The 12,466-nt window shown below is 41.3% G+C and overlaps 4 protein-coding genes across 6 annotated transcripts in view; 2 read left to right on the forward strand and 2 right to left on the reverse strand.

Moving 5' to 3' along the window:
* LOC6735026 (potassium voltage-gated channel subfamily H member 8) overlaps positions 1 to 12,466 on the forward strand; it is a 52,912-nt gene that overhangs the window by 10,753 nt on the left and 29,693 nt on the right. The gene's annotated exons all lie outside the window — the stretch shown is intronic.
* On the reverse strand, positions 2,839 to 5,570 carry LOC6735023 (phenoloxidase 2). Its single transcript, XM_002081968.4, has 6 exons — positions 5,123 to 5,570; positions 4,932 to 5,067; positions 4,368 to 4,862; positions 3,660 to 4,293; positions 3,284 to 3,536; positions 2,839 to 3,224 (listed from the first exon to the last, which is right to left on the reverse strand). Exons 1-6 carry the CDS (start codon positions 5,476 to 5,478, stop codon positions 3,026 to 3,028), a joined length of 2,073 nt encoding a protein of 690 aa, XP_002082004.1. The 5' UTR covers positions 5,479 to 5,570; the 3' UTR covers positions 2,839 to 3,025.
* On the reverse strand, positions 9,253 to 10,262 carry LOC6735024. Its single transcript, XM_002081969.4, has 2 exons — positions 9,827 to 10,262; positions 9,253 to 9,765 (listed from the first exon to the last, which is right to left on the reverse strand). Exons 1-2 carry the CDS (start codon positions 10,043 to 10,045, stop codon positions 9,253 to 9,255), a joined length of 732 nt encoding a protein of 243 aa, XP_002082005.2. The 5' UTR covers positions 10,046 to 10,262.
* Positions 10,627 to 11,181, forward strand: LOC6735025. The gene has a single exon (XM_002081970.4). The coding sequence runs from the start codon at positions 10,681 to 10,683 to the stop codon at positions 11,179 to 11,181; it is 501 nt and encodes a 166-aa protein (XP_002082006.2). The 5' UTR covers positions 10,627 to 10,680.

Consider the following 12,466-nt stretch of genomic DNA (forward strand, 5'->3'; position numbering starts at 1 on the left):
GGACCCAGGACGCTTGGCATCGAATCCGATGGAGAAAATGCCAATAATGATGATGTACTATTATACTGGAAGTACACACTTGACAGTGCTTTGTCATTCGCATTGTGGTTGGGCTGCGTTATTCGCGGATAGCGAGCCCAGGTCTAAATCAATATCGAATTTCATGCATGTCAGCCCAGGCAAGGCAAACATATCCATATGCTTGTTCCAGACACAGCGCAGGCCAATATGTTAGATTCCATGTTGGATTAAAAAAAAATGTTAAATTGCATTTAATTCCGCTATTTACGCTATTTTACAATCTCTCAACTAACAATTTTAATACAGTTTAAAGTGGTTTTGCATATATACATGTTAAGTTTTAATTTCTTTACATCACGAGTAAAATGACTGTAAAATTTTCCAAATCTACATTTAGTTTGACTTTCCTGTAACGTATTTATATTATATGATTATCATCCAGTGACTGGTCTTGTTCTTGTCCAGACCAGCTGCATTATTTCATTTATTATTTTATTGGCACAAGGCAGGCATTATTGGACTCGGTCCCCATTCCATTGTTTATGTGTACAGGGGACAAAAATACCATCAACAAATATGATTACATTTGCGTCGAAGAAAAAAATGCCTTATGTGGTAAACATGGTATCTAACATATCCATAGATCGATTTTTATGAGCCTTTTATTGAAAAATTTGAATACACTATCAAAATGTACTAGCTTTTATTATAGATAGTGAATAATTTTTTTTCTAAAAAAATATTTGTTCTTATTGTTACTTTCAGTCAGGCCAAGTGATGTTTATATATTGCAGATTATAATTCAACAGATCGGACATTTGTGTGTGTATATATTTTGCAGTAGAAAGTGCATTGTTGCAAGGTCGGTTTACACAATAGCCTTCTACGTCAATTTGTTTGGCTGCTTTGCATTCACGTCTGATTGACTTTTTAATGGGCTTCACATTTGATTGAATGCAAATTTCACAGAAATTAAGCAATCAATTGCGCAGATCGACTGCAGTGTACAAAAATGTGTTTAAATTCGCATTGGCCCATTGGCTTACTACAAACGTTTCTAACATTTGTAACATTTGTTACCCTAATCAGCACCAAACTCTTTTCAAACCCATTATTTACAATTATTACACACATGTGTGTTGGGTGCTAAAAAATTATGCTAATATGCCAAGTAACCGGGCAAATATTTTTTCAAACCCTTAAACCAAAACGAAGCAAACTCAGCTACATTAATGGCAAACAGCTAAAAGTCCTCCCCCAAAAACAGCATATGGGAAAAACGACCCAAAGCTAAAGCCAAAGTTATGCCTAAGTGGCGGCTTTTTGGTGGCTTTGCCACAGAAGAAAAAGAGGGAAGAACACCAAAATTTCTTGCCCCGCAGCTACGAAAATAAATTAAAGGGACTCGGCAACTTTTTGCCTTGCTCCGTATTTTTGTCTATTTTTTTAATTTTTCTACAATTTAGCCGCATAAATAAATGCAAGGAAAGTGAGCGGGAATGTCCTGTGGCCAGGATCTAATGATTGAAAAAAAGGGAGAAGTGATAAAAAAGCTGTGGGCCAGTCGAAACCCCCTACCCCCCTCTCGTTTGCCTTTCGTTTCGACCATAATAACCTTTTATAACGCTCAAACGTGTATTTACTTTCCTTGGGGATATTTACTTAAATCCTCTCAAAGCCAAAACGCCTTCTCCGCAAATTGTCCGTTCTGCTGTAATTTAATTTGAATTCTGCTGAAAGTTTACACCAGTTGCAGTACACACAAAATACGGTCATAAAATATGCAACTTTGAAAAGAAATAAAAATGAAAAAAAGTCCTGTTCCAGGCAACAAAAGAGATTAAATTGCGTGGCCGTGTCTTGTCAACATTAGCCCCCAATTTTTTTGTTTGGGCGCATTGAACTCGTTTTTGCGGCAGATAATATATAAAATGTAGCCGTTTTATTTTGTTGCCATCAGTTTCATTTCGATTTTGATTTGAATATGTGTGTATTTTAGACATACGCGTGCTCTGCAGGTACATAATCATGAGTTGAAACTTTTCCCTACATTTCTTTCTGCAAATCAACCCAATTAGAGATTGCACATGCCTTGCCTCTCCTGATGATTGCAGGCGGAAACTCAATTTCATCACGTATACGTCATGTGGCGCTAGATAAGGCAGTCATAAAAATCTATTAAAAATCAATTTGTTTGAGACAGCTGTTGTGCTGCGCTAATCCAAAGTCTTGAACTTTATCCACATCTAGTGGATGTTTAATTAAGGCCGTCGACTCGGTAAAAGCCAAAAATTAATAAACGCAACACGTGCAGCGGTTTTGTTGGCTGTTTTGCCAGGATGTTTTTCTATTTTTCCTCAATACTTGGCGGGTGGGTGGAACGCCAAGGCCTCCTGGACATGGGCAATCGCAAAGTTTGTCGAGCAAGGCGCTTTGAAGTCTAATAGGATTAGTTCGCCCAGATGTGGGCGTGTCTGTCTATGACAAATAAACGCCCTTCTGCGGCTGTGTATCTGTATTCCTTTGCCATAAATAATATTCAATAATGCTAAGCAAATATTTGGCATGCGAATATTCCTAGACGAGGATTTCTTATATCAGTAAATATTTATCATATCCATGGCTGACTCGCTTGAGGCCAACGAAAACGAGTAATCTCTCTTTTGCTTTGAAAAAGTAATAAATAAAAATCTGTAAAATTCTTTGGTCTCCCCGGGTGGTAAATTGGGACTATTAGATACATTATAAGCTAACTAAAAGTTCCTTGGCTAAAGCTATCTCCCCACTGCATTCAATAGGTTTCAATACTCGCTTCTATTACTGCCTGCAAATATTACATTTATTTTTGTAGAGGGTAACTAAAAACGATAAAACACCACATAAACGCGCACAAGTTTGGTTAATTATAAGTTATTAGCAAAAAGGGTATGATTCCAAGAGTTTTCCGTTTTCAAGTCCGTTTCCATCGATTCTCAAATTGAGCTCTGTTAGTTGAAGCAATCATCTAGGCCTTGTCAATCACGCGATCATTGAAGACAATCCTCAAATCGGTCTTGGCCATGTTGCCAAAGGCACCGACCAATTCGGTGAGATTGGCATTGGGCAGACGTCTATCGAAGGGATAGCCCATGGTGCGTCTGTCAGGATACAATTTGTCCTTCAGACCACAGAACGAGTACGCCGTGCTGCAGGCATCATTGGGTCTAATGGGCGACAAGGAGAATGTCAGCTGATGATGGGAAATTGGGTTTATAGCACTCACGTTTTGGGCTGCTCAACGGAGTCCTGCGAGTAATCGGAAATCATGACGAACAGGTCGAAGAGCATTCCCTGGGCATTGCCCTTGGGCAGCAGGAGATGCTGTGGCCACCCACATCCGCAAAACTTGAAGCGTGCCAACTCATCGGCGGCCTTGGGCTGATAGTCCGCTCCAACCGGGCGGAATGAGCGCTCGAAGGGAATGGCCACCGAGGACTCTGTCGACTGGCGGCGGATGGTGTTCTCACCAGGCACCACTGGGGATTAATTAAAGAATGTTAATAGATCGTAGAAGGATGACAGAATGGAAAAGTGTAAGAAACACTTTTTAAATACAAAAATATAAAATACAAAAATTAATAAATTCTGTTATTACTCACAATCAACTGTGAACTTGTCCATTTCGATGGCCAACAGTCGCTGCTCCTCCAGATTCAAAGCCTGATTACGCTCATCCACCTTGGGGCAGATAAAGATACGGCAAGTACCCGTCCGTCTGGCTCCATTATTGGTCACATTGAAGGTGTAGGTGAAGGGAGCGTTCTGGAGATGGGTGAACGAGGCGAATATGTTGCCATCGGCCGATGGTCCAAAGTCCAGACCAGCTGCCAAGTCGGCACTCGACTTCTGCCAGTAGGTCAAAAGGGTGTTGGCCTTGGTATTGGACTTGCCAATCTTGGCCTCAATGTAGTCCACAGTAATACCATCGAAGTTAAGCTCACCGGCATTGTACGGGTTCAGGCGGGTCTTGAACTTGTTGAACACCGTGTCGATGAATCCGTGCCACCTGTAGAAGATTGGATCCCTCATGGCCGTGGTCACATCGCCCATCACACCGAACTCCTCCAAGTGACGGTAATCGGGATCGTGGGCAAAGGAGATTATGTTGTGTCCCTCGTTGTGCAGATTGCCATAGAAATTATAGTTGATGGATAGGACTGGCGTTGCCTCAATCATGTTGCCCAGGATATCGATGCCACGAACCTCGTCCAATGGTATACGATTGCCAGAAGTCTACGGATTATCAAATGAAAATGTTTAATGCTTTCTATGACCTATACTGAATATTCCAAACTGGCCTAACTCACATCTTCAACGTATCCTTGATCAATGGCAGCCAGCACGCGATCACGCCAGCGCTCCACGTCGGAGATCTCCACACGCCCATCATGGCGGTCCACGTCCCTCAGCTTTTGGTTGGTCACTCGGGCGGGATAGGTGCGGTTATTCGTGCTGGACAGGATCTTGGGGAAGTAGCCCTCGGGAACCTCCACACGCAGGTTGTTCAGCGGCTGCACCTTCTTCAGATTGTTGCAGAAGCGCTCCACATTGTAGCGCGCGAGGATCTGGTGGTGCATGTAGTAGAAGAGCTCGCCACGACGATCCTTGTTGACCACCTCCGTGGGTCCGGTGGTCGGGTAGACCAAGTGCCAGTGCCAGTGATGGCTGTTCACACCGATGTCCTCACGGAAGTACGCCAGGCGCTGCTCATCCTCGCGATCCGAGGCCGTGTAGTTTTGCGGAATGTCCACATGGACACGAGCGCCGCTCTCTCCAATGACAGAAGCTTCCTGACGGGCATCCTGTGGTCAAATTTATAAATACACCATTAAGAACTTAGATTGGTCAAATATAGAAGGACTTGAACGAACCCGGAAGGCGGAAGGTTCTACAAAGTTGCTCGGAAAGATCTGGGAAATGTTGGTAAGGGGCACTTCACGCGTATCCGGGCGATGGGCAACAGCTACGGCGTAGGCGTATTGGAACAACACAGGATTCACACGATCCCTAAAAGAATAATATAATATATAATACATATATTTATTTTAGTACAAGTACTTACTTGGTGTAAACGCAAAGCGACACGAATTGTCTGAGATTGGGAGCACCCATGAAGAGGGTGATCAACTCACTGGCGATATCCCGATGGCGATTGTTGAACAGCGAAAATTGATTCTTGAGACCAATCTTTTTGGTGAACTCTAGACTGGGAACGTTGCTCAACTCCTGAATTGGGATCTTCAGATCCACGTCCTTGGAGAAACGATTGCCCACCTCCTCGGTGTCATTGCGATAGCGATCCGTATAGAAGGAATCGGGCAGTTCCAACACAGTTTTTCCGGAGTCACGGGTGGTGAATGCCGGCTCCAGGGGTCGCTGGAACAGGAGTTCCAAGGCTTTCAGATCCGTGTTCGTCATGGTTTTCGCTATGGAACTACACTTTCAACTACACGTTTAACTTCACTCAACGAAGCCTGTTGGAGAACTGTGATTTTGCCGGGAAGCAGAACTCATTTTATAGCTAACTAGCGGTCCGAAAATAAAAATACAATTTTTAAAAGTTTTCATTATCAAGTTCTAACCACAAACTGCAATGGTCGAGCCTTTTTTCTCACAAAATCATTGTGGTTTTGCCGATAGCTCCTGAAAAAGCAAAAAGTGCAATGCCGCAAGAGTTGTTCAGCCGCAAAATGATAAGAGAAATACTTTTAATTGCTTCCACAAAATAATATACCATTGTTGATTTTCAGTTGAATGTCATTAAACGAGAAACTGAATAGAGCTTGAACTGATACTGATTTTTTCAATAATTCCCACAACCAATTAATTGTTTTCAAGTTTTTGAAGAGTTATTAGTTCCGGGGTAGGAAGCTTAAATTGAATTTTTTTCCTTTTTGCGACCACGCGAAATACAACTCCTAAAGTAAACAGGCCGAAGGCCACCGGAAAAGCTTCTTATTCGCATAGAAATAACACCGAAATACTTGCTCAACAGGCTGCCACGCCCCCTTAACAACAACCCACCACCCACCTCCCAATGCGAGGCCATAAATTTGGCTTGGAGCAGAGGGCTCGTCCTTCGACATGGCCCATAAATTTGGTTTTTGGAATGGCAGTGTGTAGCTGCATGTAACTAAGAACTAAATGGCAAGAGAGCTTGGATGATTAAAATATCTATACTGTAAATCAATTTTTGTCGCTTCGCCGTCTGGCCAAAAGAACGATGTTGGCCAAAAAGCAAAGCGAATGGCCAAACTTTTGGCCATTGTCAATAATAAATGTTGCTGCCGACTTTGGCGTTGAAATGTGTGCGCATTAATCTGTGAAATTGACAGCAACAAAAACGAGCGTAGTAAGTTTGCATAAAAGTGCGGGCTTTGGGGGAAAATTGAAAAGATGAATTTTCACAATTTCTGCACTCTGGCCATAACAACATGAAAATGACTTTTCTGCTCGACTTTGTTTGCTAATGTCGATGTTCCAGCAGATACACAATCTTCAGTTTATGAACTATGTCCGGTAAGCTATGTAAGCAAATTTGACTACCATCAATTGAATTTTTGTTTCAAATAACTTGGGCAAGAATATTTTGTGCGATTTTTTGTAGATTCTTTTAAGACATGCATACCGATTTTGTACCGAAAATAGTTCTTGTTATAAAAAAATGCCCCATTGCAGAGTATATTGAAGTTGGCTTTTCCCAGAAAACACTTGACTGCACGCAAATATTTATCCGAGCAATGTAATTTTTCATTGAATATTCAACGACAGCCATGGCAAATGTGCTCCAGATTCCAGCCCAAAAGACAAACTTGCTTTAATTAATTATAAATTGTGGGAAAGTGTGTGAGTCTGCGAACTTGGCAGTGTGAATCGAATTAGGATGAAAATGGGCCAAAGCAAAAGCTTTTGGCCAGGACACGCGTGCAGAGCTTGCTTTCAACGGCGAAAAAAACCCAAACTTTTACCAACAAGTCTTAAAAACCACGCAACTTTGTAAAAGGCGCCAAGCACTCTTCCTGTATGGCTTTATGGGCGAAAGTCTGGTCCATAAAAAGGATTGTGGGTATGCGTTAATTACCCGCTGGCTTAAATTTTACATTTTGGCTTAAGCACTCTGCGGCCAGGTTCGAAAACACATGCCTCCGCCCCTAAAGAACATTCCAAACTATTCATTAGTTGTGGGCCAACCGCAGGAATTTGCGGCTGTGTGTTATCAAAATTTCGAGTGGGCTACGCTTTCAATTGTTTGCCCACTTGGGGCACCAAACTGATTAAAGTTTCATGGCTCTAATCTGTTTGCAACTTATCAGCTCCATTAATGTGGGTGGGCTTTCATGAACAGGGAAAACAGGGGTTTGAAAAGGGTGTCGAAATTGAGTGGGTATTGTTTGTTTAATCTCAAGGAAAGCGTACATTTTTGTATACCAATTTTTACATTTTTTGTTTTGTCCTTCTTTAATTGAAATCTAAATAATTTATGAGTATATATTATGTTTTACTGTCAAATTTAGCTAATTTAGTATTTTTCATGAATGAAACAAACCCATTTATTGAAAATAGACTGCCATAGAATAACTAGGGGCCTTTCCAAAGAACTGTGTGGCAGCCGAAACTCGGCCAATTAACAGTTGGCCTTAATTAGTTTGGGACCGCATCAGAGTAGTTTTCTTTGCCCCAAAACTCAGTGTGGGCAGTAGATTCCCTTGGCCATCAAATGAAGTGACAGGCGACTTTAGCAAACTCCATCGTAATGAGACACACATGCATGCAAATCCCTGACATCTAATTAAAAATCATTCCTGAAAGGCAGGCCAGCTGATCCAGGCGAAAAGAGAAATGCGGAGAAAGTGTAAGTGAAAGTGACAGTGACAGTGAGCGAGAATAAAGAGTAGGAGTGATTAATAAAGGGTGCAAGTGAGTAATCTCTTTAGGACCGAGATGAAAAAGCCAGAAAAGGCCACGTTCAAGGAAAGCTATCTTCGATCAAAGTTAGTTCTGCTTTACAGGGTATTCATGGGTTCATTGTGCCTTGCTTGTGAATACCTAGTTTCCCAGAGGCCTTTTTACTGATGACAATTTGCGATGGGTAGGTGCAACAATCCCCTGTGGCAAGTGCAACACATGGCCCGCCGGAAGTCCATTCAGTTACATTTACCGGCGACTGTTCCACTCTGTAACTGTAACAAATCACCAACTGACGACAATGTCACATTTCTCACTTCATTTCGCTTTCCGCCCAGACAGGTGGGCGGATTGGGTGGGTGGGTTATTAGTTGCCCACTGCCTCGTCATCTGTCAAATGCCAAATTGAGGCAGCTGGTTTCAGTTTGTAGCGCTCCAAACGCGAGTCGAACGAACACACTTAAATACAAGCATACTCAACCAGTTGCCGCCACAATGTTCTCTATATGCACTGGGAAAAATATTAATTTAGTTTAAAAATCATATTTGTTTCAAGAAAGCTAACTTATGAAATTTTATGGTTTTAAAGAATAATTCAGAACAGGAATGACAGTAATAAGATTTTGAATAAGTTTAATTTCTTTATAATCTTTTAAAATAAACTATCCAATTTAATTAGTGTTATGCACTTTTTCTCCCAGTGCATATCCATCTGTCCGTCTCTGTCTGTGCGCAGGTAATTGAACAACATTTGTGGAATGACATGGAAAGAATGGAAAGTGAGTGGTAAGGTAGCGACGGCAACTGTAACAACAGGAGCAACATCATCTGGCTGAACTGTCATGAAAAAGGGGACTGAGAAAGAGACGGAGACATGCGAGGCGAAAGAGACAGAGTCTTGGGCTGGTGTGTCAGATGATTTTCTGCGATATTAACTCAATGGCCATATGCTCACCTCGGCAGATTTGTCAAACGCACATGAATGCTATGTGCCCTTTGCAGAAGGCACTTTGATTAGGGCTAAAAGATGTCAAATGCTAAATTAGACAGAGACAAGGTGAAAGAAAGAAAAGAGAAGAAATTCAATTTCAATTCCAAATCCATTTAAAGAAAGTTTTTGTAGAAATGTAAAAGGTTTTAATCATCTGAAAATTAAGTCAAGCATTAATGTACATTAAAAAAATCCAGGAAATAGGGTTTTTCATTATTATTTCCTTCTAAAGGAATCATGATAGCCAGGATCTAGGTTGTATTATATATCCTTGATTATTAACTCCTTCAATACTTTTACTTGGGCCGCTTTTTCTCACTAATCCGTTGAACACGAGCTATCAGGTAACCGGTAATCCACCTGATTCCCTGCTGTTTGTTCTGATAAGTGAGCTCGATGTGCACTGGCGTCTCCATGTCCACGGCGGGCAGAAGGTTCAAATCCAAGCGAAATCCCCTGATGTAGTAGGTAAAGTTTGGCTTGAAAGGACACTGTTTGGGAAAGTTGCTGAAACGCTCCATGATATTCCGGCCCAGGCGCATAAGTGGCACTTGATTGCGATTCGCTAGTAACTGGCAGCCATCCGTGGTCACATTGAGCAGGACGAAATCCGGCAGAGGTCTCCTGCGCGGCAGGATGATTTTCATAAAGAAATCATGTTCGGCAACAGGTTGTTCGAGTACGAATTCCATGTGCCAAGTGCGGCGTTTGGCACTTTTGCTTATGCCACAAGTGAACTCCTTGAGCACGCTTGAACTGATATCATCGCTGCTGCATGTAAAATTATCCGTTTGCAGCTCAAAATTATTCTGAGAAACGCAAACTTCAGCTGCAGAAATTGAATATACTCAATGTGCTTATTATACGCACCTTGGCCTCCGCCTCCAATTTCCAATTAGGGAGCAGGTAGAGGAAAATTACCATCCAAAATTCAGCTGTCTTCGGTTTCATCTCCATCCTACGCGTGTCCCGAACAAAACCACTCAAATTATGCAATTCAACTAGACTTAATGCCCAAATGCATCCTCTAAATGGGAATGAACAAACCAAAATCTGCTGATGCGTGACTAATGCTGCAATAACAATCATTATTGTTATAATAGTGCCATAAGGCTCGACTTAAATACATTTGAATGGATGAGTTTATGAAGCTGAACAATCTCATTTGCTGCTTTCATAAGTATAATAAATAAACAATGAGCAGGTAATTTAAATTGTGCAAAGGAGGCTGTCTTAGCATCTACATTTTTAATTTCAAGTGAAAACATAATTTGCATTATTAAGCATCCAATGAGCTCTCCGAATGCTTCATTAAACAAAGCTGATTTAAGTTTAAATCGCTAATGGCTTAGTTTTGTGATCGAATCAATAATGACATTGCTTCGTCATTACCCATAATCTCTTTGTCAATTAACGCTTCAGCCCGAAAAAAAGAGCTTATTACAAACGAGAGAGTGATTAGTCAAGTGGATTACAACCTGTACAACTGAGCTGCTTGTAATTAAAAATGTCAACCCATATTTTATAAAAAATAATATGCTACAAATAACATTATTCCGGATTCGTGAGCATAGCCAGCAACATAATGTTTAACAAGTTCGCTGTCATAATTATTGGCATATTGGCCTGTTTTAATCATACCAAGGCCGATAAGGTAACATTTTGTGATACAGGATCCTGGAGTTCAGGCTCATAAGTTTTCATTTTTGCAGTCCAGTTTTGACATGGTCTTCACAAACTGCTCCTGCAGCAGTGAGGATCCCGATGGGATGCTATCGCACTTGAAATGTGGTTTGAGCAAAAGTGTGAAAAGGCCGTCCTTCAATATCGAGCTGCAATTCCAAAAGCCGGTGGCTAAGTTCTTTGTGAACATGAGGATTGTTTTACCCCGAAAATTTGGCGACGACTTTACGCTGTTTAATCTATCCGGAATCGATGGTTGCAGTCTGCTGTCGAACAAGAACCAGATCGCCTTCATCCAACTGGGCCGCAAGCATATGGATCGATTTAGTAACGTACCCAAGCGATGTCCTTGGCCCAAGGATGTGAACTACTATATCCGTGGATTTCGTTCGGATATGGCTACCATGCCCGCCTTTAGTTTCGAAACGGACATGAATCTGTGGTTCGAGTTTGTTGTGAATCACCACAAGCTGATTCGCGGATTTATTCAGAGCAGAGTGCAACGCAGAAAGAATGCCAAAGGCGCTGCTGGCGGGGATTAAATGCTAAATTGCATTAAGAAAATTCTATAAAAGTTTTTATGCTGCTAAAATTTTCGTTAAATCCAAATTTTATTGAATAGAACATTTTTCGTATTTCAATAATTACTTGCACTCAAACTTTCAGAATCAAAGCGAATTTGTCTAACCGTGTAATTCATGTGGGCAGTTTGCAAATGGGATGAATAAAATTGGAGCAATTGAGTTACCTTCTGAGTTCCATTGCTTCTTTCTTTATTGGCCAGACAAGTGTGTGTGTGTGTGTGTGTGGGCAGTCCAGAAAAGCATATTTTCTCTTTTCCTGCTTTTCCGTTTCCGTTTCCCTGACAGCCGTTTTTCCACGCTTCTTTTTATGGGGGCACGTGCTGGTTTTCCGGGAGTCTGCAGTTCTCATTCCCCGAAAAAACGCCACATGCGGCAGTCGGAATTAAAAATTCCAGACTCGTTTCGCCCTCTTACAAGGCGATTTCGCCTTAACGTGGTTATTAGGTAGCTCCGCTGCCAAATAAGCCAAATTTGCTTAAATGAATGCCGGCCCTTTGGCGTGAGGTAACTCCCAGATGCTGGCCATATCTCGATTCCCGGGGGTGTTTGCATTTATTTCCTTGTTGTTAATCTTCTTTAAAAATAATTTCCTTTCGGCCAATGTGGTCTGTTCACATACATATTTGGTTGGTAGACAGGAAGTAGTCCATTTACTAATGTCTTTTCATAGAGTTTTTTATGCTAATGAGATTTTTCATAGAAGCTGTTTACTGAATTACTACTCAACTTAGTTTTCTTTATTCACAGCATAAATAAGCAGTTATTTGATATTGTAAAAAATATGGTAAAAAAGTAATATTTTCCCTGCAAGCTTACAATTTTGTATGCAAGCCTTTGTAGAATGCAACTATTTCAAATACAAGGTTATCTTCCTGGTTAATACGTGTTCGGTGAATGGAAATATGCAATGCACATTTATGAAATTGGAAAATTTACATTGAGTTTTGATTCGACCCATAGAAGCAGCACTTGCCTTGATTATTTCATGCAAAAATAACTTTAACCACCGGGTAACCTTGGTGAAAGAAATAACTCTCCATTTTTGCGAGCAGGAAAAACTCGTGCTGAGAGGAAAACCGAAGTATCATCAGCCTAATCATGTGGAATAAGGCGGAAACGGAAATTGCACACACACACACACATGCATGCACGCACAAACAGTTGCAAATGCCGCCGCATGTTTGCGTCTGTGTCTGTGCACACATACATGTGTTGGGGCTTGCCAGATTGGAGAAATCATATG

Source organism: Drosophila simulans, chromosome 2R, assembly GCF_016746395.2.
Source record: "Drosophila simulans strain w501 chromosome 2R, Prin_Dsim_3.1, whole genome shotgun sequence".
NCBI lineage: Eukaryota > Metazoa > Arthropoda > Insecta > Diptera > Drosophilidae > Drosophila > Drosophila simulans.